The following is a 22277-nucleotide window of genomic DNA, read 5'->3' as shown; positions in this document are numbered from 1 at the left end:
CTGTGCCCAACACGTTTTAAGGCCTACCGTATCCTCCCACAGTGTAGGGTGTGTTTGGCTTCTAATAATTGCACCGCGTGTCAGCAACTGCTGCCGTTCACAACAAACATATTTTTTAATTCACTTCTGTGACACCCCCCCCTACCCCACCCCACCCCCCCTCAGAAAACCCCCTCTGCAGACTCTGGATGTTTAGCGTGCAGTAATAAAGTCAAGTACAAACTGCGACACCGAAAAGCTGAATCAGAGCCAAGACACCAAGACACTGCGCATAATTAATGGCCACAGGTGTAATTATCACTAATACCAGCTTTCCGCGTGAAATTAACGCCCATCCAAAGTTATGCCACTGCATCACATCACATGAAAGTGCTTTGTGCTCATAAAACTGCAGATTTTCTTCCCCTCATTTTAACTCTTGTTGGAAGTGATTTTTTTTCCATGTCAAGCCAGTCCAAGGTCAGCACTAATCTCTCCAACTGTTGGTGTACATCATGTACAAGCTTCAGAAACTATAAAAAAAAAAAAAAGAAAACTAAAAAAAATAACTAAAAAGTAAAAAAAAGTGTTTAAAACAGTTTGCGACTAAATACGTAGTTCAGGATACATTTCAGATCCGGATGGAGGATGAATTTGCAAGCTTCTTTTCTTTCTTTATTCATTTCATTCTTTTTTATAAATTCCCAAATGTCAAAATGTTACGAGAGCCATCTTCTAAATTAATTAACTACTGTATTACTTCTTCCGGACCGTACCACGTTCATCGTCGCATAGGGGTGATGCATCATATAGGGCCGCAGGCCTGTGTCTATTTTTCTCCTTGACATGGAGAGTCTCCCCCTGTCCCAGCGGCCGGTTAGAAGCTGCCCGTCCCCCCCCTCCCCCCTCCCCTCACACATTCAAGCGGCAGACCTTTTGCTTTCACGCTCCCCCCCCAACCCCCCCCCCCCCCCCGCCCCCCCCGTGCATCGCAGTTCACGGAACATTCGGGCGACTGGGGCCGACCTAAACCTCCTCTTCAGCGGCCTAATCTGAGGGGTGGATCTATGTGTTTTGTTGCTTGTCAAAAACAATCACTCCCTCCGGCCATTACATTTACCTCACGTCCTACTTTAATTGGTGTAACACACTGAGAAATGAAAGGGGGAGCGTCCCACAAAGGGGGCCGGGTGAATGAGCCCCGACTCACACAAAACTGCTCTTCAAAAAGTTCAGAGCTGCCCCACTAACAAGGAGGTACGGGGGGCTCTCTTTAAAAAAAAAAAAAGGGGGGGGGGGGGGACGCTACGCTAAAGGCAGACTTTGGCGTGGCCAAAAAAGCTAAAAAAAAAAAAAAAAAAACTAAAACTCAGTGTTTTGGGGCGTGAGTGTTGTATCAGGGTATCGGTCCTTCGCAAACAAACTCGGAAACAACTGGGTGCGGAGAGAGAGAGAGAGAGGGAGAGGGAGAGGAAGAGAGAGACAGAGAGAGGGGGGAGTAGGAGGAGAGAGAGAAAGAGAGAGAGGGAGACAGAGAGAGAGAGAGAGAGAGTGAGAGAGAGAGAGAGAAAGAGAGAGACAGAGAGAGAGAGAGGGAGGGAGGGAAAGAGGGAGACAGAGAGAGAGAGGGGAATAAGAAGAGAGGGTGGTGGAGAGAGAAAGAGTATCACTGCAAAAACATCCCTGAGTTCAGAAATGGCTAAAATACCTGTGCATTAATTTAACTTTCATTTGCACCCCTGCTCCCTCTTCCACAATGGAAAGAAGCAGCTTTCATAATCTGAAGTAGCCCCCCCCCCCTCCTTTTGAGGTGGCGGATGAATGGTTTCTGCTGAAACGACATGCCTCTGACCGGATAGCACTAAGAGAGGGATGAGCACCCCAAACTCTGTCCACCGCATTCACCCCCCACCCCTCTCCGAACATCTCAAATATTTTTATTTGTCCTGAACTAAAGGGAGAGCTCTTCAATTGCGTGGCTCTGTGTCACAATATTGCAGGGAGGGGGAGGGGGTGGGGTGGGGGGGGGGGGATTTGGGGGGGGGGGGGGGGGACAACAACTTTATTTCCCAGCGAAACACCCCAGCCCTGTCCCGCACGCTCTCTCACCCCTGTCCCGTTCGGGCACCGGGGGCCTGTCAGCGAAGGTTTATGTTCAGTTCAGTAGAGCTGAAAGAAGTCAGCTTCGTGTCCTGTTATGAAACAAGACGTCTCTGGCCCTGTATTCCGGAGGGGCCGACGGACGGGACACCCTGACAAGCTCCCCCGTATCCCCGCCATGTCGTCCCCGGCGGCGGCCGGCCGTGATGAAGTCAAAGACTCCTTTGTGTTGTTTTCCGCGAGCTGCCCGTTTGGTAATTATCCCGTCTGTGTTCGTAGACCCAGCTCCCCGCAGCCCCGCAGCGTGCGGCAACCCACAGCATCCCACCAACCAAGGGTGGCTTCTTACCGAAGCGCTGAAATGTGTGACTGTTATTTGGACACAGTAATTTGTAAGAACTAATTTGTGATTTATTTGTTTATTATTGCCATCATTATTATTATTGTTTTTGGCATTAACGGAATTCTTGACTTTACTCTCCAACCAAATAGGGTTATACCCAAGCACCATACATTTGTGATTTATTTGTTTATTATTGCCATCATTATTATTGTTTTTGGGATTAACGGAATTCTTGACTTTTCTCTCCAACCAAACAGGGTGATATCCATGCACCATACACTGATGGGACACAGAAGTCTCATGTATTGGTTCACATACCTCAGTAATTAGTGAAGTGAATAATTCAGAGATTTGAGGTACTTTTTTGTTTTTGCTTATAAACATAATTATTTGCAATCACAAACAACAAAGAAAAGTGTGATATTTTTAAGTGAGATCTAGCCTATTAATGTGTGTTGGTAAGTTATTTTAAATATACATTGAGTGCATAACAAAGCACCCACCACCCAACCATCCACACACACGCACACACACACAGACACACACACACACACATAGACATACACACTCATTCGCAGAAAAAGTGACAGTTTATTTTCCACCACTTGCTTCCACCGTTTTTGTTTTTTTTTGTTTGTTTTTTATTTGTTTGTTTGTTTTTTTACTTATTTGGAAAATTTTAAGTTTAAAATTTTTTTGCAAAGAACAAAAATACAAGCAATCAGCTAAAAGCCATTAATTTGTACGCAGTTAGTTGGTTAAAGAAAAAAAAAGTATGCGGGAGCATCCACTTTAAATGAATGCGTCTTCGTTTCTTCTTTCAAATACGCCTTTATTATCCGCCCCCCCTCCGCCCCCCTTGCTTGATGAGTTTCTCTTGCACAAATCAGTTCTTAGATGCAGAATAGCAGCTCCCTTGATCCTCATCAATTGTCATCGGGAGTTTGGGCCACTTTGACCGCCAGTTAAGGGGGAAGTCAGGGCTAATCCCCAGAAGGAATCACGGGCAAAGAAAGGCAACAATAACCAAGTCAAGCGTAAAAAAATGAAAGAGAAATCTCTATTATAGCTCACTACATTTCCCAGCGATGTACCGAAAATCGGCTAGTTTGTCATTCGAGTCAGACGCGCGGAGAAGAATATGGGGTCGCGCTGGGTTGGTAGACTCACACGACGTAGAGAGCAATATTTCGGTGAAAAGGCCCCGCATTTGCGAAATCCCTTCTCACATCCCGACATAACCATTAAATACAGACTGACTTTAGTTTGTATAGAAAGCGAAAAACAAGAAAAGAGGCACAGTTCTCCCATAAAAGAATGAGGTTTTGGGGGATTAGGGCTGGCCCGATAGACGAAGAATAACTTTCTGCATAACTTTACAGCTATTTTTCTCCCCTCCGTCTATGAGCCAAGTCTACGCTATGCTAAACCAGAAAGGTTTAAGTTAACCCCTTGAGGATCGTCCTGAAGAGGGGAAGGCTTTTAGATAGCCCCCTATTCAGTCCAACACTTGCGAGAAATGCACTGGGGTTTCAGAAGGACTTTTTGAACGCTCAAAAGGGTTTTAAGAACATAATAAAAAGTAGTTTTATCACAAATTTAAAGGGATTAAAAAAATAATTGTTGTTTATTTTACTGTCTGTTTAAATTCAAATGATAGACCCTCCACTAGGACCTGGCTTAATAAATATGTCAAATAAATATGTCACCAACAAAGGTATGAGTTGTATTTCTTATTTGTAATGCACTCAAGTGTCACTAGTAATTGAATAATATAAATGTATAGAGTAGAAATGATGAAATAACTAAGAAATCACATGTTGTTGTTTTTCTGATTCCTGTTAATAGTGCATTTTTATCATTGTACACTGCATATTGCTTTTAAAAGCTGTGGACACACGTTGGAGTGACATTTGTGAACACATTATTTGTACAGAGAGGAAAAAGTTAATTCATTTGTTTTTTCTTTTTTAACAAATGGAAACCACACAAATGTGTTTGTGGTCAGGTTCTTTTTGACCACAGTGTCTGAAGGAAAACAGCAACATAACGAGGATCTGTGGCTATTTTAGTCATATAGTTTTTACTTCTTCTAAATTTTACATACTGTCATATAACACATATTTTAAATAAAAATAATGTATGCGTAGTCAAAGCCTTTTAGCCTTTCACCAATAGAGTATATAGCTCTCGGTCAAAGACCTTCTTCTTTCAATCATCTAAGTTAATCAATTTGAGAATCAAGGTCTGCCTTTAAGGGAATTAGGTAAGCATATATTTCTCGGCTGTCATTTTATTAATATAATCACTCCTTTCGAACATTTTTGAATTATTATGCCCGGCCCCGGAATGATATTATAGCGGGAGAGTCTTTGCTTCATCACCTTGCTAAAGGGTACTTGAAACGATGGAGACACTCTGCCGTCCTAATTAGTGATTTTTGTCCTCTTGTTACTGGGCACGGCATCTCATGCAAATGAGCTCTTCGCCGCTTCCACCATTACCATTTGCCACAAAATTAAATGACAGTTATCTTTAATGATATGCTGATCTTCTCTTAACCTAGCCATATTCCATCTTGATTACACCAATCAATAAACCACTGTAGCCACACTCATCACCAACATCCATTCTACTGTGCAAGGGCCAAAGTTTTATCCAGATGATTATGACCATTTATATATATATATATATATATATATATATATGTATATATATATATATATATATATATATATCAGATCGATATTCATCTCAAGCTAAAGCAAGCTCTTTAATGCACAAGGAATTATAATGAAAGAAATGCACATTATATTTATATTGACTGCATATTGGTTTTATTATAAGTACTGTTCCATAACATGTGAAAATACATTTTCTATATTCAGAAATATGATTGAATTTGTGAATTTAAATTGTGGTCATACGTTTTTCTACATGTAGCTACCGTTTTGTCGATTTATTAAATATCACTATATAAAATATATATAGGCACAATTCCATTGACATATTTTCAAACATATGTGACATACGTTTTAATACTCCCATGAACTCATAAGTCCAGGGGCCTGTGAGATTTTTTAAAAAGTGGATATTGTGGAAAAAGAAAGAGCAGAAAAAACAGCCTTTGAGTATGGAGTGATCACAGAAGAGGCAGGTGGAGGCCAGAATATCCAAGCCTACTTGTGTACGCGAGCCAGTGAGCATGCATCAGAATAGCCCTAAAGTAATGCATTTGTGTCCCTCTCCCGTTCATTAAGCTTGATGACTACGGAATTGCTGCGGACTGTAAGTTATCAAGAGCCACTAATTTCGCATTAAAGACCATTGACTGCAACGGGTTGATTCAAGGGTTTTTCACAATTAGCACAATCAGAATTTGAGCCCAGATCATTTACCTTGACTCTGTAATTATTTTACTCACGCACACATTTGAAAATTGCATGGTGTCAACCAGCAGTAAATATGAGAGGGAACTGACACGGAATAGTCCAGAGACCACCGTCTATCGCACTTAAAAAACGCATTCTTCTTCACCATTTCGGCACAATAATTATTGAGTGCTTCATACAGAGTGCAGCGCCTGACCATATGCTGTAATTTCTTCTCTTCAGATGTTTTCAACCAGACTAGAAAATGTCACAAGTCATATCTTCAGATATAAGGCTAAGCCAGACCACATAGTGCAACAGAAGTGTTTTTTTTTTTTTTGGCATTTAGCTGTTAACTTCAACAGCAGACTCCTTTCTGTTAGTCAACTGTTAAATGTCTACCTCTGTTTTTATATTAATATTACATTTTTAAAAGCCTTTTGGCTGTCTATGCAAAAATAGTTGACTAACGAATAATTTAGGTTCAAAATGTCAATTGCTGTTTTGAAAGCACACTTTGGATTTAAACATCATAGGAATAAAATTTTTTCCTGTTGCATTTGAAAGAATGTGATGAAATACTGGAAAAACTAAGGTGCTCTGCTCAGAGAATGGCTCAACTGAGAGCACACCGTGAGATGTATACAATGGCTTGGTCTAAAGACCAAATTCACAACTGAATACGAAATGATATGTTATCTTTGAGGTACATTCAACAAAGATGAGTTTCAGTGCAGTCGCTAGACCCACATATGAGCACTGATCTAAATAAACATGAAAACATTCATCATCTAAAGAAGTAAACAAAAAATGATACAATTTCAGATACAACATAGCTTTTGGACTGAATTTTTGTTCCTGTTATGGTCTTGAATAACATTGAGTGCTGTTGAAAAAATAAACAAAAACAAAAACAAAAAAAACCTTCGTACAACCTGATGACACCATAGGAACTGTACCCAATATCACCGAGCAGGCTCTGAGCCATGGGAACTGTGGCGGCCGAGAGCAAGTCACTTTGAATGTTACAACCGCGAGCGCTGAAAGGACTCATTCAGAGGCGTAACACCCTGCTCCGTGTTGACCTCGAACGTTGATATAGCCGGAGACAATGCAATAATGGCGGCAGATCCAGGACAGCTGAGATGTGCCCAGTGACGACCAGAGAGGCTTCTGTGTAAAAAGCTTTGCATCAGTGCGCGTGAATAGACTGTTCAACTCTTCATCGCCAGAGGATGGGGATAAGGGGGATTCTGTGACACTAATGTATTGACTTCCAGAGCTGGGATTTATTTAACCAAATTGTATATAATCCCATTTTCGTGTAACAGTAACGTAAAAAAAAGCCAGATACTGAAAAATGAACTTTAAATAAATAAATAAATAAATAAATACTCCCCACTGTTGTGTAATTAGACTTTGCAGTTTATGTTTGCAGGTTGTTATAAAAGGTGTTGTCACCATTGCAGCAAAATTTGACCCATTACAGAACTTCACAAAATAATGTATTCCTGTTTTATCATCCCATTTTATTATAATATGCATTTTTGTTTTTAAAAACAGTGATAATGCGAAGTATACAGTAGAAGCAAGTATAAACAGCTCAAGTGTCTGATGATACAGCTGCAGTTAGGTTCCCTTGTTTGCGGTAAGCTTGCATCGTTTGTAGCATCAAGAAAAATTGGTTACTAAAACAAAGATTATTCATATCTCAATTTGAATAAAGTACATATTACAATACGTCTTGGCAAAAAAAGTTAAATGTGCTCGCGCATAGTTTTGTTTTATTGCTAACTTGCCGATACAACAAGCATGCTACAATTGCCCAGCTAAAATAATCCATCCATTTCATGTTTTAGCTATGTTTGAAATTGATATACCTTTACTAAATATTGTATACTTATCTTTAAATATTATTTGAGTTAGAAGGTAATACTGTTTCAGCTTGTATCTTCGCTGGTGTCAGCGACTGGCAAAAAAAAAAAAAAAAAAAAAAACTGAAAATACACATCTCTCGAGATCTCACATGTCATGTGACAGGAGGAAAAACAGGAAGTGTTGCTGTGCGGACTGACAAAGGGGCTGCGGAGTAGCCGCTATTCTTCAGGAAACATGATTTCCAACGGCATTCTGACTTGTTTCATTACTTTGCTGCTTTATAACAAGATTCGGGCATCTGATTTACCGATCAACGCCGCAGTTTCCGAGTCGAGCGAAGGCGATGTCTCTATTAGAAATTCATCTTTAAGCCCTGTGTTGTCTATGTCGCCTTCGCTCCCTTGGAGTTCTCATTTCTCTCTCAATTTGCTGTCCGCGTTTCCAGAGGATCTTGAAGTCAGCGACTATTGCCGTGAACTCCTTAAGATCTTTGCTCTGCGATATGTATGGTATGTGAATTGTCTCGTTTCTTCCGCCCGCCCTGTCAAGATTTGCCAGAACTGTTACCTCGAGTATAGTGACCTGCAGGAAATATACAAGAACATATCATCAGACCAGGTAAAGCATTTTAAGTTCAACTGATGTCCAATTAGTGAGCTCCTCTGGGTGGTTGAATATTTTTTTTTGGTAGAGATGGTAGAGCCTTGGCTAGCTAGCCATTGCATTAGATCTCTTGGGCTACATTTGACTTGTCACTGCTGCTTGGCGTCGTCAGTCGTGTCCTGTGACTGACACGTAAACGAGTTATGGAAAACAGAACTTGTAAATCTTGATCAGTTTCAGGATCGCAGGCCACTTATCTGTAACGCATCAAATTAATTTAAGTATCTAATTAAATTCATAACGCTCCATGCTATTTTTTGATCATGTGTTTTTTATCATGTGTTTTTTATTTTTTATTTTTTATTTTTTTTTTTTACTGCGCGTTTGTCTGCTTACGCAGCAAATTGTTTATTCATTGTGGATTTTACCATAGCGAATTAAGCTCTGGGCTTATTAAAACATTTATAATTTACATACATAAACAATTTACATTTGTCATTACAAGCTGTGTCCCTGCTCGGTCCAAGTAGCATATAACGATACGGATATGAACGTGTTTATATTGTCCTGAAAATAACTGCTGTTTTTAGGTGGGTCCTTCAAACGTCAGCTGCAGAGATAGCCTTCTGCGCTCCGACAGGCTGATGCTGGTGTTCGTGCTTTTCGACAACCTACAGGAGATATGGAAGCAGTCGGACTGCAAACGTGAGTAACTATTAAAAGAACAGTGCGAGTGCAAATTTGGCGAAGGCGAACGCCCAAGAGAGGCCAGCTTGCTGTTGTCCTTAATGCAGCTCGGAACGCGAGAAACTGAAAATCTGAAAATCAGATTTACGTGCGTTTCCAAAAATGATCCGAGTCCTCTGGTGTAAAAACCAATCATTGTGTCGCAAACAATGAAAAAGAATGAAGACCACATGATCGTTTACTGCCCTTCAAAAGTAAATAGGGTATTTCTCCTGAGGTTTCTTTACTTAGGTGTCCCTTGCTGGTATGTGGTACAGTTGTACAACTTGTGTAACACCAGTTCCTCTTTCCCTGCTCTGTAGACTGCCTTGCCCCTGACCTCCACAGCTTAACCAATGACACCCTGTACTACATGGCAGTGCTGAACCAGTCGCTCAGCTGCTTTGAGAAACACCAGCAGGTCAGTAACCCTGGAGCCCGACGTCTGTTGTCAGTCTTTGAGTGACGCCAAAGTGAAGTCCATGTCGATGCACTGAAACCAAACCGGCTTTCTTTGCTTTTTAAAAAAAAAAAAATCACATTCAAATGGACCTTTAAGTTAATTCATTAGCATCTTTTTAAAAGCCTCGTCATGAATAATGCAAATGAAAAGAATAGTTACTATTCTCTGGGTGATACTGCTTTAGTTCTGCACTATGAGATGATGAACTAGTGTGTATCGTACACTGTGTGTGTATGTTTGGTGTGTGTGTGTGTGTTTATTCATGTTTCCTACCCTCTCTCTCTCTTTTCCTTTTAGCAAGGCAATCATTCTGAGCTTTGCAAGGAGTGCAAAACGATCTACAAGCGCTTAAACGACCTTTACAGCGCGATGGACTCGAACAATACCCTGTGCATTGATATTGAGGATGCAGTGAGTATTCACGCCTTCTCACTAGTGTGTGTGTGTGTGTGTGTGTGTGTGTGTTCAGACACGCAGACCCTGACATGGTTTTATCTTCTCAGCAATATCCTGCAAGTGTCACCGTGACAACATTAAATCACGTGCAAGAAATGTTTTGCAGGATTGTTCAAATTCTGAAATTATAACTTTTTTAAATGCCCCGTTGGCAAGACAATTGATTCCCCCCCCCCCCCCTTCTTTCCAAACCCCAGAATGCTAAATTACTCAAAAATATTTGAGCAGGAGCTTCTTGTTATTATGATGAAAATATAAACACAGCAGCAGTGGCCAGCGATTTGAACGCATGAAAACAGCACCCCCTAGGGGCCACTGCAAGTCATCCCGTGGTCATGTGCTATCTTTTCACTGTCCGCTTTCAGGAAGCTCAGGATGTCAACAGTGGAAACCACAATTACAGTTTTTTCTTTTCTTCCACTCTGTTGCGGATTGCTAAATTAATGACATTAATTGGATGAGCAGTGAAATCACCTGCGGCTCTTGGTTTAGGTGTATTTCATACTTTTTATAAAAGTTTATAATGTCCTGAAACAGTTAAAATCATTCAGGGCCTCCAAGAGGACAGTTGCCTGCATTTAGGATAAAGGGTGTTGTTATTCTATTGTAGTCTTTGTACATAAACACCTTCACCTGTTAGACTTCCATGTGGAAAGGGTTCAGATGATGGTTCTAATGGCAACTTGTCAACACGCACCCACCCGCGTGACTACTCAGTGGCAATGGGAAATGTCCATTGGAACTGGGCCTGGTCGTAAACTTATCACCCCCTCCGTATTGACGTAGCCTTTCGGATGCGAGCCGTCTGGGCCTGCCAGTGATATAGCGCCTTATTGTTTCAGTTTTCCCAGAATGCTCTCTGACCATCAGCTGCCGGCGTTTTGTATTTTAAGCGGGGGGTGGGGGGTTTTCTTTTCAGGGTCGGGGTTATGATGGGGAGAGAGGGGCGAATGTGGTGGTGGTGGGGGGGGGGGTGGGCATGGGGGGGCTCCTCCTGCCCGTTCGGTGGGTACCGCAGACGTAGCTTCCCCGGGTGGAGAAGCCCCCACCCCCCCCCCCCCACCTTTTTTTTTGTTCTTTCATTAGCTCTTGTGTGTTTGGGGGACTCTTTCAGATGAACATGACCCGCAGATTGTGGAGCAAGAATTTCAATTGTTCCTCAACTCGGGAAGAGACGGTCCCTGTCATCGCCGTGTCCAGCTTCATGCTCTTCCTGCCCATCATCTTCTACTTGAGCAGCTTCCTTCACTCGGAACAAAAGAAACGCAAGCTCATTCACCGTGAGTAACTGGCTTAATGCGCCCCATTGTCCCCCGGCATTCTTTTTTTTTTTTAACTGGCAAGTTTTGGCTGGGATGCCACAGGTTGTTTATTGGGGGGGGGAGGGGAGGGGGGTGCGCTAAGTTCTCTTGTCAGTTAATGGGGATTTTCTGTGGCTGGAGACTGTCATTAGTCATGTGCCAGATCCTGGAAAACTTAATAACTTGTGTGTGTGTGTGTGTGTGTGGGTGTGGGTGTGATGGACCCTAACATCCGTCCTGTCATTCTTATGAGTCATTTTGCACGCAATGGAGGATTTCCCAAGCAATACTTCTCTTATTGCGGGCCAACATCGGCCATTGAACTGCGAATGGGGGGGGTGGCGAATTATAACAGGAAAACAACGAGGAGGTTAAGTGAAGGCTCTGTACAAATGAGATATTTTCAGGGGAAAGAAATCTGAATACACTTCCAGTCAAACAGGTTAACATTGCTTGAGAGGGAAGATCGACCAGAGTTAACGCATGAGCTTGTCCATGTGCAAACCTTAGCAAGAATGAAAGAGGAATTGCAAAACATTTTGAAAGACCTCCTTTTTTTTTTTCTTCTTCCCTTTCTTTTTTAAATACCCTAGCCAAGCGGGCTAAATCGAGCAACAGCATGGCGAACATCCAGGAGAAGTACAGCTGAGTGATGGGATGCTGGCGGTGGAGGACGTGGAGGCAAGGCGGCGCCCCGCCCCTGAATCCGCCCCTGAACCCTCCCCTGAATCCCGCCCCTGAATCCCGCCCCTGAATCACAGTGTGTTTGCGAAGGTCCTCAAATGCTGGGAAAGACAGCTTTCATTTTGCCATGGCGGGGGGTGGGGGGGGGGGGGGGGGGGTGGGGGGGGGGGGGGGGGGGGGTGGGGGGGGGGGGGGGGTGGACTATGATCAGGGCATTGGTTGCAATGTTATAGTTTCACAATGACTTCCCCCAGGGCCCAAGAAATCAAAGCTTTTACTCTGATTGGACTATAAAGTGTGATGCTGGCCATCAGGAGTTGAGTTGCCAAATGGTGTTATTTTGTCAGGTTTCATTGTAAAATAAAATACAAAAGATAAATTTACAAAAAGGCAGAGCACGTTTGAAATGAGCAAATGGAAAATCACAGTTTCTTAATCTTTACCAAATGTTTATTATGAGATCACTGAAGTTTTTTTTTTTTTTGGTTTGTTTTTTGTCTGTTTGTTTGTTGCTGGTTTTTGTTTGTTTTTTTTTTTTTTGTTCGCTGAAGTTAACACTGTCGTCTGCCCGGCGGTGGTTTTGCCGCCGGTCCTGTTCAGCGGCTAATTACCTGCAACCGAGGGCCTGTCCTCTCCCTTTTGTTTTCCTGAAACATTTTCCGCCGCGGTTTCAAAGCGGCGGCCGGGTGTTTGAGGGCCCCCCGGGGGAAAATGGACGCCGGCGACGCTGCGGCGGAGCGAGCACTTTGCTGTCCATTAACGGGAGGACATGCAGCTCCCACTCTCTGCCAGGAGAGCCGGCTGACCATTTGGACTGTGCAGAAATGGCGTGCATCGTGGCTTTTTTTTCTTCTTCTTTTCCTCCCCCTTGCTGTTTCCGGAGCGATATATTAACCATGTGGGATAAAAGCACCGAATCGCGTGTGCGCGGACTCCATTATAAAAGCCTTCTTGAACATCTTTTCCACTGCACACTTTTTTTATTTTATTTAGAGAGAAACGTAACATCCCCACAGAATGTGCTTTTGGCTTGCGGCGCACGTTTCGTTTAACCAGTTAACCATTAATAATACATGAACCAGAGTTACTAACGTTTTCCTCCCCACTACATGGCAAGCAATGGAAAAGTCCCTTTTGAAAATCTTTATTGTAGCATATTTTTTTCTTGACACCGAGCATAGATTTGTCAGGTCCTGTGCGTAATTAGTGACCTGTTGAGTGAAACAGAACCGAAAGGAGGAGGTTCCTTTGGGGCGGGGGGGTGGGGGGGCTATGTCAAAAACTACAGATGAAAGCTAAGATGTCCCCACCACATACAAACCACCAATTTTTCTGCTCGGTTCATTTTTCTCTGTGATTTCTGAGTGTGTTGAGGTAATCCGAGCTATCGGCTGGAAAAAAAAAGCAGCTTTTCGACAGGGCATTGTGTTCCTCCATTTACTCTGTTGAAAGGCTCTGGCTGGTAAGAGTGAGGGAAGCCTGCGTCACTGTCTCGCAGTGGGTCCGGTTCAAGGCTTACGAGATGCGGTGTGGAATTGCTCAGTTGTGGAGAGAAGTCTTCAGTGCCTGTCGCAACCAATCAAAATTGAGTCCTGGAGAAAAAAAAAAAGTGTTGTGATTTAAAAAAAAAAATTTCAATATACTTTTGTTTTGACAATTACTTTTCACCTGATATTTACTGTTCCAGCACTTTCTGTGTCTTGAAATTATTTGCCATTGAACAGAAATCTATGAATGCAAGCTGTTTAAAAAAGGAGGATGAGCTTGAATGATGGAGCCAATATTTGTGTTCACAGACACTGGTTTTTAATTTGGTGTATAAAGCATGAGTTTTTTCCCACAAGGAACGATTGCCAGTTTCCTGTTATTGCTGTTGGATATTGTGTGAATTTTATTGGAGGATTAATACTATAATGTGTTCATAATTGTGTAATGTATTTGACATGGCTTTAACTAAGACTTGAATGAAATGCTGACACATGGGTACCACCCTGATGCTGGAACAGGTTGATTTGAAGAAGGTGTCAATGGTGATCAAAAACAACTAATAAATGTGTTGCGTTGCAGCTTGCGTTTTTCCTTCATTTTACAATGGACAATTTTCCTGTTATTTTCCAGTCAAGGAGAGCTGTGTCTGTTATTTTTAACTGCAATGACCTCCATTTCAGCGTCTTCTATGCCACAGTTTGGTTCTCTCTCTCCTAGGCTTTGGTGACTGGTGCCCACATGGCGTTTAACTTTTGGTGTCAGTCCCACCAGGCTCGCACACGCGCACTTCATACGTGTATATTTCGTTGGTTATTGAGGTTGTTTGAACCTGCAGTGCGACTCTTTTAATGCAACTTTAGTGCAAAGTATTTTTGTGTTTGTGTTCCTTTTTTTTCAGCTGATATGTTAATAGCATTCATGAATGTGAATGCAAATCTGAGGACATGGTAAGTACCGTGCTTCTGCACAGTATGGGTTTTTTATATTTCATTTACAAAAAAAGACGTTCTAAAATGTAAATCCCTTTAAACTCCTTTTTTTAACCTTGTTTGCTGTTTTGTGCACTTCTGTTTGGAAGTGGGGGATGTTTTCCAGTTAAGGTTCTTTGGCTTTTTGCTGGATTGCAACAAAACCGGTTTCTCCTTCATTAGCAGTTAATCTAAATGTGGGATAAAGTTACTCGGCTGACTAATCATAATAACACATCGGTTTAAACTCCCTTGGCTTTTTGGTCTCCGGAGTTGCAGCCATTGCCTATTACACTGCGTGTAATAGCATTAGCCCCCGATATGCTGAATCATATGATTGCGAACGCGAGCTTTTGAAAACAATCTTTCATTCATGCTGACACGACCTGCCTGCTTAGCGGAGCTCAAGAATGACAGCTTTGATTCTGTAATCTGTGGCTTTCTGGGCACACTGGAGGTAATCGGGGCTGAAAGTCATTACACCGACCTGGTGGTCGCGCGCGTTACACGTGAGGGCGAAACCGATGTAGAAACTGAAATGGCTTCGGTACGCGCGGTCATGGGCTCTTCTCCATCTGCAGAAACGCTAGTAGAGATTTAAGTTTAAATCACTTTTTTTTTTTTTTTTTTAAACCTGCGGATTTTTTAGCCAGTTATCCTTAAGGATGACCTGCAAGTCGCGAGGAAACATTGGGGAGACTTCTGCGCGTAAGGACACATAGTTAGCCTCTGCGCGTTTGTTGCAATGGGTCACTTTACGTAAGTTGGTAGGCAGTGTAAACCAACTTTAGTTTAGCTTTTCACTGGAGATGAATTTTAGAATTTTAACCTTTCCAAAGGGTCACTCTACTTGTGGGAAAAGTCTAAAAAGTGATGGATAGCACACAGTTAAACAACATTAATACAAGAGTAATCCCGTTTCCACTGACATATATGAATTCCCTCTTTTAACCTCTCTGAGCACGATAGTCATATTAGTATACAACCACCCCCCCCCCCCCCCCAAGATGGGGATGTACAGTAAATAAAACATAAAACTCCAGGCAAAAGCAGTCCACACTTTCCTCCCTTTTCACTTTTCAGAATCAAATTGCCCCTTAAAAAAAAAAAAAATTTTAGAACAGAACTGAAGTTTAATGACAACAGTCCCTGACATTTGAATGCTAATTGCTTGTTGTTTGGGACTGTTAGCTGCAGCAGTAGTTGCTAGGCTCACAAATAAAAGGGTGATGCAATCTAAATCAGCACTGAGCGCTAAGTTATTCATAAAGCCCTCGCTGGACGACGGCTCTGTTCCACAAATCTGTACCAAAAGAGCTTTTACTGTAGAATAATGCTGTGATGTGTCAATGTTTATCACAGCTCTACATAATACAGTATGTCCTTATACCAGTAATTTTCAGACTTGTGTTAGTTGTTGAGGTGTTTGTGTGTGGAGACAATGTGTGAGTGGACTCATCTCATATTGCGGCTTTGACATCATACTCGAGTTGACACATCAGTTACCTACCTTGAACTGTCATCCATTTGGCTGTCTAGATTTAAGTGACTTGGGTATATGGGTATTTTTATTGCTGGAAGGTCCATTAGATGTGTATCATATAGGAACTTGCAGAATGATCTGAGGAAAACCAGAGGTTGAACTGATTTTTAATCCCGAAGTTCCTATTGACTACATATTAGGCTACATATTGAACAAATTTATGAACGGCTGTTCTCCAAATCATATCATACTCTGGTGTACTCAAAAACTGGATGCTTGGTGTAGGCTCAGGGTTTATCAACTGGAGGGGCGGGGGGGGGGGGGGGGGCATTCTTTTATAGTCATAATGTCCATGGTTTGGGTCGATTCCATTTCAATGCAGTTAATTAATCGTAATTGAATTCGTTAAATGAAAAAGCCTATGATGTTGAATGAGGATTTTTCTATTCTTTAAAAAAATGTCAGTTCATTTCCTGAACCGACCGAGTTGAAATTAAATTGACTGGAACTGCGATAAGGGCTAGCTAGCCCTTTTCTATTAACTAATTATTTTTCCAAAAAAATATGGATTACTTGTAATTCCTGTGTGTACAAAAGGTAGATGGCTTCCTAAATATGCAGTAACTATTACTTAAGATAGATTAAGATGAATCTTTATAGAATCTCATGCGGTCATTTGTCTACTGCATTTAACCCATCCTAGCTACTTAGGAGCAGTGGGCAGCCACAGTGCAGCGCCCAGGGACCTACTCATTACATTACATTACATTACAGGCATTTAGCAGACGCTCTTATCCAGAGCGACTTACACAACTTTTTACATATCCATTTATACAGCTGGATATATACTGAAGCAATGCAGGTTAAGTACCTTGCTCAAAGGTACAACGGCAGTGTCCTTACCCGGGAATCGAACCTGCGACCTTTCGGTTACAAGCGCAGTTCCTTACCCACTGTGCCACACTGCCTGCCTAGACTCCAGTTCTGAGGCCAGTGCCTTGGTCAAGGGCAATGGCAGGAGCATACTGAACCTGACAGGCCTGTCTTTCGGTGCACGAGGAAACCAGAATAACCACAGGAAACTCGTCCGAGCTCAGTGAGGGTGTCCCGCCAGTCGGGACTCGAACACAGAACCTCGTGCTCGAAAGGCAACGTCATGTTATGTTTTTGTGCAGCCGAATGATGTAATTATTTCCTTCTCAGTGACCAAAGGGCCAAACGTACACATCTATGACTGGCTGTATTCGGGCCCCTGGGGTGCCAGCTGAGTTGCCAAAGTGCACGTGACGCATCGCGGTTTTGGGAACCGGGGTGAAGTCAGGACAGGTTGGTCACCTGCGTGGAAGAAGGCTCAGTAAGTCCCCCCTGCTGAATCAGATCCCCCAACGCAGAGAGTCCTCAGAAAGCTTAGCGCTCAGTGGACGTTTCCATGGTGCTTTCAGTGGCCTTCATCATTGTGAGCTCTTTCATATAGGTCATTAATGCACAAAGAAATGTATGTATAACCACCGAGAAAAAAAAGAAAAAAAAAAAAGAAAAAAGTTGATGGCAGGCTCACGTCCATTTTGTCTCTTCCTCTTAATGTTCTAGAACTGTTCGGTTGCCCAGGTGACCTACCTGAGCGAGAAGGCACGCGGCGAACACGTACAGAACATATTGTTTGAGTACATTTATTTTTAGATGTGCATTTGTGGGGGGGCGGGGGTGTCGGGGACAAGGGGGCATGCATAGTGCTGTATAGGTGATCTAATGCATGTCTTTTTTTTTTTTTGAAGTGTTTCTCTTCTGCCGTCATGAAATATTGCACTATTGCTTTTGTGAGGACATGCACTACTCAGCTTCTAAGTATTTAAACCTGCAGTCATTAGCCATTCTCCCCTAGCTGGCATGCTCTGGCCATTATACGTTATGAAGTAGCCGATGTTTCCTTCTTTGCGCCAATATTAAGAAACTGTTAGTTAAAGCTTAAGTTGTTATGCAAACCCCCTTAAGCTGTCAATTAGTTAACTGGCTAAGGCAGCTAAGCTACCTCCGAACATTGCCGTAATGAATATGGTGCTTTGTTAAAGGGGGAAAACATATGCCTGGGATATATAATTAGAAGAAAGCCCCCCAAAGAGAGAGCATGTGCAGCTGAATAAAAGGGCTTATTATACCTGTAAGGGGTCAAAGTCTGTAGATCTCTAGCTTAAGGTATTATGATAGATTACAGAATCACTCTATTATGTTAGTCATTCAGTTTATAATCAGGCTCGGGCTGTGCGCAGCTCCTTGAAGGCCATTGAAAACAAGGCTCCCATTGGCTTCCCTCCAAAGGTCTCATGACAGGGTCAGCTGTTGATGACATCACTAACTGTCGGATCATATGTCAGAACCTTTGCACGTCTGACTTCTGCCATTTCTGTTCCGGGGCCACTCAGGCCCCGGGCGGCCCGGGGACGCGGTTCCTCCGCGGATAATTGGAGACCCGCGGGGGGTCCATCTGACCCCGCTCTTCGTCCGCGCCCCTCCGCTCGCTCCAGACGAGGGCCCCCATCAGCTGGAGGAGACATTTTTAGAGCCTCCTGTCGGGACAGGAGAAACAGTCAGGGGGAGACACATGTGGGGAGCACTGTGCCAGGCCCATCTTTGAATGCACATGCTAACCGCTTCTGTGTTGTATTGTGATGCCTAGATAGGTTCCCGAGCTGCAAATCTGTCCTTCAATATTGAATAAAAACTTTAATATTATTATTATTTTTTTAAATTTTTTTTTAGAGAAGCCATGGTCATTTTGGTATAGAAAGACTGCTAGGTTCGCCTGAATCTGTCAAAAAATCTGTTAAAATGTGAAATGCTGATTTTTTCACATCAGTGGGTCACAGCCTGTGCAGCACACATACTTTTTATTCACACAAAGCTGCAGGTCAGTCACATGTATTTAAGTTGCAATCGGAAATAATGTCATATGACAGAACACTAGATGCTGGAATGTAATCAAAATCAATATTTTTCTGTCTGTATGAACTGATGACATTTTAATTTCAGTTCAACCACAAAAAACAACAACAAAAAAAAAAACAGTCTGTAAACTGTAAACACAGTCATTTCAGAGAACTGTTTTAAGAGTAAATGAACAACATTGGTATTACTTTCTGGTATCTTATTGACAGTACTGATGGTAAAATGTGAATTATTGCGTAAAAGTCAGGTAGGTTTCAAATGAACTCTGACGCACTCACATTTAAAGCTGGATATTCGGTTTGTGCGCTCTCTTAAAAATAGTTACACATATCATTGATCACGGCTTTCCCCAGAATAAAACATTTCGCTTCCTTCATTTAAACTATATTCTTGCAATCCTGACAGGATTAAAAAGAAACCTCAATCTCGACAGCTCTGCAATGCAAGGAGTATTTTTGGAATTATGTACGTGACTTCCACATAATCTTTGGCTGCCATCTATAGGTGGCAGCGTGTAATTGCCATTTATTTTGTAATTAACAATTTGCCTAAACGTTTTTATTTTATTTTAAATGAATTATTTTAATTTTCATATAGAATAAGCTTAATTTTTACTGCAAGACCAATAAATTGTAATTTTCGTTCAGGCCAGATCAGATGTAGAGAACACATCTGATGTGGAGTAAATGGTTTGCTGCTACAAAAGAACCAGGAATGGATTCTGCGTGGATTATTTAACCAATATATAATCGTATGAATTATTATGCGATAAAGTGTCCACCTTTTTTCAGTGTTCAGTTATTTTACCTAAATTTGATTCCAGCACATACCGAAAAAACAGACTTTTTTCCTATTGGAAGATCAATTTATTTGGTTGAATTTCATAGGATTTGGTTGTAATTTAGAAGTAATGTTTTCACAATCTGGTTAATCATACACAATATACATAGACTAACAATACCAGCAGGCCCAGTTTAATAACATATTTAAATTAAACACATGTCGGAAGTGACGTAATTGTCCTCGCTTAAACATAAGACCATCAGCTGACTTCTTTGTTGCCAGCGTGACAGTAAGAGCATGCGTAGTGTATATGAAACAACATGGCGGCGGAAACCTGTATTGCGTTTCTGCTCGCAGAAGAATTGGACGCAGATGATAATGTTCCTTTCGTAGCCGATGCGCTGCGACACCTTCAAGAAGTGAGGTGTGCATGGTTATTTTTTTGCCCAAACTTAAATCCCCGAAATAGTATGCCAGTTATCAAAAGTTACATCTTACCCAAGGCTGATGTTGGTACCTAGCTAATGTGGCTAGCGGCTGCGTCCGTGTTGTTGTCGCTACCAACTGGTGCGAGCCATGCGTATGCACCGTAGTTATGCAGGCTAGCTAGGTCCCTCCATTGCTTTGTACAAATTGTATATGTGGCTAAAATCAATAATTAGGTCGCCAGCTTTCGAGAGACACTGCCAAGACAGCCATTGAAATGGCTTCCCATTTGCTGATGAATGAATTAGACTTCATTCATCAGGAAGCTAAACAACTCCCCTGCAGTTCTTAGTTTAACTTGATTCTTTTTGTTTTAGGAATAAAGCCGAAAGGAACTACATAAATACTGTGGTGCCTAAATACAGTATTAGCGAGTTTCAGACACACTTCCAGTTAACACCAACTCAGGTGGAGGTACGTAACAAATTCTCTTATATCCTGACTTTTAGGATTTATACTTGGCTGGGAAATGCATTTTAACCCAGGTATATGGACAGCAAAACATATGTACACCTCTGAAAAATAGTTTGGTTGCATTATAACAACACAGATACTTGAGTGCAGTGTGTATGTTACCTGGAATACCTGTTGCTGCTGTTTCAACTCGTGCAGTATGTGTTTTTCAATGCGACTGCAGGAGCTGATTATGTCGCTGGAGCCGTTGAACTGGAACTTCATGAGGAGAAAATGGCCGCTGAGGAACATCATTCTGTCCAGCCTCTGGACCCTGACCACCCTAGAGTCGTACCGAGACGTCGCGGAGAGGTTCCAGACGAGCAAGTCCGTCATCTGCGACCACCTGCACGAGTTCTGCGCGCTCATCGCGGAGCACTTCTCCGACAAGATCAGCTGGCCGAGGGGGCCGGAGGCCGAGGCGTCCGCGGCCGGGTTCTCGCTGGCGGGGTTGCCGGGCACGCTGTGCGCAGTGGGGTCCTGCCACATCCCCATCGACAAACCCCAGGGGGTCCCGGTGCCCGAGGCCTACCTCAACGGCAAGATGTTCTACTCCATCAACCTCATGGGCTTCTGCGACCACGCCGGGCGGTTCGTCCACGTCAGCGCCGAGCACCCGGGCGGGTGGCACAACTCCCAGGTCTTCGAGACGACGGAGGTGGGCAAGGCGCTGGAGGAGGACCCGCACGCACTTCTTCGGGGCCATCACCTGGTGGGCGACGCCACCTTCCCCCTCTCCGAGCACCTGCTCACGCCCTTCCCCGACTACGGCAACCTCGTCCTGAGGAAGGGGCGCTACAACTGGCGGGTGCTGTCGGCGCTCAAGGTGATCCAGAGCTCCTTCCGCGTGCTCCACTCCCGGTTCCGCCGGCTGAAGTCGCTCCAGATGCACTCCATCGCCAAGACCAGCGCCGCCGTGCGGGCGTGCTGCATCCTGCACAACGTGTGCCTGGAGAACAACAATCCCGTGCAGCTGGACGACACGGACTGCGACACCGTCTCCCAGGAGCCCTTTCACTCGCTGCCGAACGGGCATTCCGGAAGCTTGGGCGGCATATCCAAAAGACAGGACATAGCCGCCTCGCTCTCGAAAAAGAGACCCCAGGACATAATGTGATTTTGGCCATTTTGTTTTTTGTTTTGTTTTGTTTTATCTCCCTTTAAATAAATTGCCCTTTCCCCGTGTCTCACGTGTAATTCTGTAGGCTCCCAAACATTGGCCAACCTTAAACATGCAGATGTCAAACTGGGGGGGGGGGGGGGGTAAACTGCCTCTTTAATTGATAAATGGCTCAGCTTACTTGGCACAGACTTGGCTGCACTGAGTTAGCCGAGCCTGCCCTTGAGGTTCATGAACTTGCATGCTGACAAATATAAGGCTGTGATATGATGTTGAAAATATACACACAGAGTTTCTTTTGACTTTTGTCATATTTCAGTATAAGAGTAATAACTGAAATGAGTGTACAACTTAATGTTGGCTTGTGAAACAGCCTTTCAGGGAAATTAAATATATTGGGCACAGGGAGATGGTCAGGAAAGGCTGCTGTTGCATGTTTTGTAATGGCAGCATATCACAAGCATGCATTACAACATCTCAAACACACAGAGCGGCATTCTCTGTCCTTATGTTCTTGGAAGTGTGGTCTCCCAAGGAAACCTGACAAGAATGTTTTTCATGAAAACTCAAGTCCAAATTTGACATTCTTGGTATTGAGAAAGACCCCGTGTTTACACCTTACATTTTATGTGATACAGGCCAAAACCTA

At 42.9% G+C, this 22277-nt stretch overlaps 2 protein-coding genes across 3 annotated transcripts; both read left to right on the top strand.

Annotated features, from left to right (window-relative positions):
• Window positions 1-7833: 7833 nt before the first annotated feature.
• On the top strand, window positions 7834-12041 carry ostm1 (osteoclastogenesis associated transmembrane protein 1). Its single transcript, XM_035423822.1, has 6 exons — window positions 7834-8289; window positions 8865-8979; window positions 9324-9421; window positions 9761-9874; window positions 11034-11199; window positions 11814-12041. The coding sequence occupies exons 1-6, from the start codon at window positions 7906-7908 to the stop codon at window positions 11867-11869; spliced, it is 933 nt and encodes a 310-aa protein (XP_035279713.1). The 5' UTR covers window positions 7834-7905; the 3' UTR covers window positions 11870-12041.
• A 7811-nt stretch (window positions 12042-19852) lies between these two features.
• On the top strand, window positions 19853-21693 carry si:ch73-257c13.2 (putative nuclease HARBI1). Of its 2 annotated transcripts, none has more exons than XM_035421163.1 (3): window positions 19853-19993; window positions 20373-20469; window positions 20693-21693. In XM_035421163.1, exons 1-3 carry the CDS (start codon window positions 19890-19892, stop codon window positions 21623-21625), a joined length of 1134 nt encoding a protein of 377 aa, XP_035277054.1. In that variant the 5' UTR covers window positions 19853-19889; the 3' UTR covers window positions 21626-21693. The 2 variants fall into 2 exon arrangements, with proteins under 2 accessions (XP_035277054.1, XP_035277055.1); XM_035421164.1 differs by having other exon boundaries at window positions 19874-19988.
• Window positions 21694-22277: the final 584 nt, after the last annotated feature.

This window comes from Anguilla anguilla, chromosome 6 (genome assembly GCF_013347855.1).
Source record: "Anguilla anguilla isolate fAngAng1 chromosome 6, fAngAng1.pri, whole genome shotgun sequence".
Lineage (NCBI taxonomy): Eukaryota > Metazoa > Chordata > Actinopteri > Anguilliformes > Anguillidae > Anguilla > Anguilla anguilla.
The sequence above is the reverse complement of the archived record's forward strand: the minus strand, read 5'-3'. Positions and strand labels throughout refer to the sequence as shown.